General features: G+C 46.4%; 1 protein-coding gene across 1 annotated transcript; it reads right to left on the minus strand.

Moving 5' to 3' along the window:
* Window positions 1-15: 15 nt before the first annotated feature.
* Window positions 16-2,331, minus strand: LOC120839713 (general transcription factor II-I repeat domain-containing protein 2-like). Its single transcript, XM_040210076.1, has 3 exons — window positions 2,241-2,331; window positions 599-2,133; window positions 16-39 (listed from the first exon to the last, which is right to left on the minus strand). Exons 1-3 carry the CDS (start codon window positions 2,329-2,331, stop codon window positions 16-18), a joined length of 1,650 nt encoding a protein of 549 aa, XP_040066010.1.
* Window positions 2,332-6,005: the final 3,674 nt, after the last annotated feature.

The raw sequence follows: 6,005 nt of genomic DNA on the forward strand, positions 1-6,005 counted from the left end.
CTGCCCGCTCTGGACTCAAACCTCAATCATGTTATCAGTCTGGGTGGGCAAAAAAGGACCATGACTGCTCATAAAGCGTGCGTGTGTGTGTGCAGGTGCGTGCGTGCGTGCGTGTGTGCGTGTCCCCCTCTTCCGTCCGTGGTGCTCACCCGAAATGGTGTTCACCCTGGGGTGGTCCCTAGTCCGGGGTCTCACTGGCCTGGCTCGCTTTATCGTCTAGGACAGGGGTGGCCAGGCTGACCCGGCCTGGGAGCCGCAAACAAAACCACCAAACTTCTAAGAGCCGCGGGGGGGGGGGGGGGGCATATGTTTGTTTAGGGCCTTTAGGCAAGAGTTTGCCCCCCCCAAGAAACATACACAATGAACCAAAAAATAGAAACAGTTCAGTGAAGAGCGTGGCAGCTTTGTTTATTTCATTCATCTCGGCTGCGGGCACAGTGAATTACACTAATGAAGCGGTTGCTCACTGTGTATCTGTGTTGGGCTTCCCCATTCGTAAAACAAGCCGCTTGAAGTTCGGCTCGAACGACGTCGTTGCGCTCCGGAGCAGCTCAGTCAGGTGGTCGTCCGTAAGAGTCGCGCGCTGTTTTGACTTCACCGCTTTCATTGTTGAGAACACAGCCTCGCAGCAGTATGTTGATCCAAATATGGAGAGGAGTTTCTGGCCCGCGAGCTTGACGTGGGGATACCTTGCTTCTGGCACCTGCCCCCAGAATACTGCAATTTTCTGAGACTGCAGGAACGTCTTCAGCCCTTCGTCTTCTTGTAGTTCAAGCAGTTCCAGTTCCAACGCTCCTACATCTCCTGCCAAGTTTTTCATGGCTGGACAGTCGACACTCAACACATCAACCATAAAAGGATTCATCAGAAGGGCAAAACAGGGCTTGAGTTGGTGCATATCTTTGAACCGGGAATGAAAGTCCCTCTCGAGTTCCTCGAGCTTTAGGAAATATTCCCTGAGCTTAGCATCGGTCAGCTCAAACTCGGGTTCTGCATCCAGCATGATCTTCAGCTGCGGGAAGTGGATCAGGCGCTTTGTTTTCAGGTCGTTTTGAAAAAGTTTTAGCTTGTTTTGGAAGCTGAAGACTGTTTGGGCGAATTCCGATACTATTTTTTCTTTCCCTTGCAGCGACATGTTTAGAGTTTTAAGGTGCTGAACTACGTCAGTGAGGTAACCGAGATCAACACACCAACCTGCGTCATGAAGTTCAGGACATGGCTTCTCTTTCGCCTCCAGAAAAGCTTGAATTGGCTTAAGGAGATCCACAAACCTTGATAGTACGTTGCTCAGTGACAGCCAGCGTACCGCACAAAAAAACGAAACGTCGTTGGGCGCTTCATGAAGTTCCAGTTCTTCGAGGAAGTTGCGGAATTGCCGATGGGTTTTTGCATTTGATCGTATGTAGTTGACGACTCGAAGGACGGTGCTTATAACGTCTTTGTAGCTGAAGTGCTTCGCCACCAGGTGCTCGCGATGGATAATGCAATGAAATGAGAGAAAATCTGGAATGGTGGGATCGCTCCGCAGAAGACCTACCAAGCCCACATTCTTACCAAGCATAGCAGGCGCACCATCAGTGGCAATAGCGACAAGTTTCTGTAGAGGAACCTCGAACCTCTCTAACGTTGTTAACAATGCATTCTTAATGTCAACACCGCGAGTGGTTTCCTTGAGGGCAACCATGTCCCGAAGCTCTTCTCTCACGCTTTCGTCGGATGAGACATAACGGACGAAGATTGCAAGCTGTGGCTTGTCTTGTATATCCGTAGATTCATCAAGGGCTAAGCTGAATGCTTTGCAGCAGTATAGGCCCTCTTGAAGCTTGTCGACGACGTCGGCGCTTAGCTGTGAAATGCGCCTTTCGACCGAATGTCGTGAAACTGGGACTTGGTTCACCAACCTTTGAAGATTCTTGTTGTTTGGATCCAACAATGCCACGACGTCGGAGATGTTAGTCTTCACAAATTCTCCTTCCGAGTAAGCTCGCTTGGTACGAGCAATGTTCCACGCGATTGCAAAGCTTGCTTCGGCTGCTACGTCAGATTCCTTGGTGAAGGTTTTCATCAAGCACTGCTGATTCTGAAGTCGCGATTTGAGCTGGGCCAGTTTGACTTTTCTCAAATCAGATGAAGCTGGATAGTCCCGAGAAAAGGTTTGTGATTGGTCTCATAATGCCGTCTAACATTGCTTGCCTTGTGGTGCGAAATTTCTGCATTGCAGATGAGGCAGAGGGGCTTACCGTTTTTCTCAGTGAAGGCGAAATCTTCCTCCCACTCAAGAAGGAATGTCCGATGTTCATCTTCGTACTTGCGTTTCTTGTTGGTAGCCATTGCGACGACGTCCGCAGAGCTTCGTCACAACTTCGCCAAGGGTGGTTAGACGTGGGCAAAAGTTAACTTCTTGTCTCGACAGAGCAGGTAGAACACCGTAGAGGCAGCTGGAAAAATGATGACCTCCTCGCATGGAATGCAGACAGTCATTTAGAACTTTTTTTATCCTCCGTATGCACATGACTGCTTTTCCAATCGAAGCAAGACCTTGATACAACAAACGTTTTGCCCTTCCATACAAGTGTTTTAGACACGCCTTCACTAACCGCTGGCTAGTCACCCCCTTCTCCCCCTCCCCGAAAGTAGAACAAAGCAGCCTGCGGGTCACAACTGTAAACCGGTAAAAATAATGAGAATGTTCTCGGTCCTTTGTGAACTTGAACATAACACCCGTGACTAGTGAAAGCTATGAATGAGGTCAACCCGGGCTTCCGCGACCCTCAACAATAAACGATATGGGCGAAGATTCATTATCTCAAGGCGGCAAGTATCACCGGCAAGTAACAAAGGCCGCGAGACAGAACATTTCCTCGACCCCAAGCCAAAGTGCATGCATCGTTTGACAATCCCAGTCGCTGATGCATTTCCCCCTAGGGTCCAGCAAACGCTCTCAAACAATGAAAGGAACAGGATCTGTGGAAAGATACGAGTGAAATGCGGTTCGACTGTACCTATGGTGGCACAAAGCTGCCAAAGTGCAAGCTAGCTGTTTTTTTTTTTTTATTGTGAAACATTTTCTTTCTTTCCTGGGAAAGGAGGAAAAAATGTCCTTCTTTCCCCAGGTTAGACCAAAGAAGGAAAGTGGCGGGAGGGCGGGCGGGCCGGCCGGGGGGGGGGGGGGGGGTACCCTTATGAGGGATCCGCGAGCCGCACTTGGACCAGCAAAGAGCCGCATGCGGCTCGCGAGCCGCGGTTTGGCCACCCCTGGTCTAGGATAACCAGCTGGCGCTGATCTTCTGCGTCCGAGGCTCTGATGGCCGTCTCCCAGGGGTTGAGACGGTTTTCAAGCCGTGCTGCGTCTTGTTTTGGGTCTTTAGGGCAGGCCAGGACCATGTGGTAGACAATGCCTCGGTCCTGTTGACAGTTAGGGCATGTGGCATGAGCGACCCAACAATCAGCAGTCGGAGTTCATATATGTGCCGTACGACATGGGCGGCGGAGAAAAGCTCACCGGAGAAAAGCTCACCGGAGAAAAACTCACCGGAGATAAGCTCACCGGAGATAAGCTCACCGGAGATAAGCTCACCGGAGATAAGCTCACCGGAGATAAGCTCACCGGAGATAAGCTCACCGGAGATAAGCTCACCGCAAAACTGGCAGATACGGAGAAAAGCTCACCGGCGTTTGAGCAAAAGTGAAAAAGAGCTCACCGATTTTTTTTTTTAGCTTAGGGAATTTTGCGTTAAACGTTGTAATTTAACGTAGTTCGAATTTGTCACTTCATTAAAAATATGTCCACTTTTTGCAATATTCTTGAAGTTCATTGGGCATCTTTACTAATTCATCAGAAATTAGTAATCACCCATTCTGTATATTTATGAAGCCACAAGGTATAAAATGAGAACATCGTACGCCGGTAAAAAAGGCAACAATTTATTGAAAGCTGCCAATGTGCCGTCGGTAGCTCTGTCAAATAAAGAGGTTTGTTCTTTGCGAGCTAAAATGAATAGCGGTGTGTGAACCGTTTCAGTTTCAAATATTGCTTAGTGCCTAATGGATAAGTAGGTGTTTGTTAATGTAATCAGTGTCGGCTACGCTGTTTTCTTTCTGTTAATTTCACTAACAAAACTTTAGTTGCGAGAACAGATTCGTTCTGTCGTGTTTGTTGTTTTCACTCTGTTGTCGTTTGAGCGGTTTTCATACTGTTTAACGTTTACCAACTCGCCCCATTCGCTACCCTTACAGAAGACTACTTCTTATATAAATAATGAGTTACAACTGTGCCAGTGTGCAGCTCTGAAGGTCATGGGTGGCTCGCCGTAGAAAGGCACTATCACACAAAGGTAACGTGTGGAAACACTGGCACGAACGGCTAGAAAACGTGCTTCTCCGTGAAAGAAAAAAGTTTCACTATCCTACTGACTGTTTTGTCCTATTTTCAAAGGTTAAAAAAGCTTCAAAGAGAATTTCAGGCACCGCGTTGTTGCGCATGCACTTTCAGATTTTCGGCGTTTACAGTTTTGATTTTTAGGTTTTAGGCAGACATTATTAAGTTTTCGAACTTTTTCCTGTTCTTCAAGCTCATAAATTTTTGAGTTGGGCTTTCGTTGCGTACAGAGTAAGCCACAGAAAACACTCGCCCGCAATTATTAATTTGGGAGCAATATACCCAATAAGCTTAACATTAAATAATACAAAAAAGGACATTTTCTTTCTTACAAAGCTGACGAATTTTAATGATAATAAATCGATATATGTTACGCACGATCCAACAGCCTCCATACAAAAAAAAAGAAAAATCGTCGAGCTTTTCCCCGCATACGTTTAATGGCCGGTGAGCTTTTCTCCGGATCCGCCGGTTTCGTGGTGAGCTTTTCTCCGGTGAGCTTATCTCCGGTGAGCTTTTCTCCGGTGAGCTTTTCTCCGGGATTCGTACGAGATACACTTTCATATATCGCTCGTCAGAGAGCTTCAATGCTTTGGCTCCGATTCGACAATTTAGTTTAACGAGTTGAGGTCATTGCTGTGAAATGTTTAAGGGTATAGAGTGGCTAAAAGTGACTTTGAGTATCCTGTCGACAAGTCGTTGAATCCTTAACCCGCCGTATTTTTGCTTTTGAGACCACGTGTAAACATCTATACTTACGAAAAAGAAAAAACAAATCTTCGCATTCGTTCGAAGGCCACGAGAAACACTCTAGTTGATACCTTTTGGTGAGTGTAGGAGGAGATAAGATTTCATGAGGCAAAGCACCTCTTCACACAAGGCCGAAACTTCGTGGAGTATCACTCATCTGTATCCGTTATAGTTGCTGGACGACATAATGGCAACGATGAATGAAAAGGTCGCAACGTGTAGGAAACGTACGCCAAAAGCCGAGAAAATGAGCGTAGCTTTCTAATTGTCGGCGAGGATGCCGGTATATTGTGGTGCCTAACTGCCGAAGGAACGCAACTTATGTATTTTATGTATAGAGAGAAAAGAATCGGTCCCAGCACAAATCCCTGCGGCACTTCTGTCCAGACTTGTACGCAATCCGTTACAAGTAACGAAATTACTTGTAATCCCTTACATTTATCAGTAATTTAGTAACGGAATAATTGCATATTTTCTAGAGTAACTTTAAAGTAATTCCCTTACATTTTTTACGTAACTGATTCCTTGTAATCCGTTACTTTTTTTAGGACCGCCCCCCCCCCCCCTTCTAAAGGAGGGGTTCTTATTTTAGTAAAGTCAAGCCCAGTGACACTGTCACGCGCTCAACACTCTTCAGTTCCGCAAAGCCTTTTTTGTTTGCAACATCAAGTCCCTAAATCTATTCTTTTTTAGACCCTAACTCTACTCTTCTTTAGACCCTAACAACAATGTCAAAAAACCCAAATAAACATTTCTAAAAAAAGAAAAAGAGGGGGGGGGGGGGCAAGTTATTACCGCTTCTTGTAGTCCTTTTTTTTTTTTTTTTTTTTTTTGTGATCAAAAACGGGGAGATGAGGGCGCGAAGTGATTATGTACC

This window comes from Ixodes scapularis, unplaced genomic scaffold, assembly GCF_016920785.2.
Source record: "Ixodes scapularis isolate PalLabHiFi unplaced genomic scaffold, ASM1692078v2 PGA_scaffold0__279_contigs__length_252992795, whole genome shotgun sequence".
NCBI classification, from domain to species: domain Eukaryota; kingdom Metazoa; phylum Arthropoda; class Arachnida; order Ixodida; family Ixodidae; genus Ixodes; species Ixodes scapularis.

Excerpts from the sequence above, each read along its gene's own strand:
- LOC120839713 (XM_040210076.1), bottom strand. The coding sequence starts at position 2,331 with ATGGCTACCAACAAGAAACGCAAGTACGAAGATGAACATCGGACATTC. Across the intron at positions 2,134-2,240 it reads CGCCTTCACTGAGAAAAACG|CTTCATCTGATTTGAGAAAA; the intron begins GTAAGCCCCTCT and ends GGGACTATCCAG. Across the intron at positions 40-598 it reads TGTTCTCAACAATGAAAGCG|ACTGATAACATGATTGAGGT; the intron begins GTGAAGTCAAAA and ends TTGCCCACCCAG.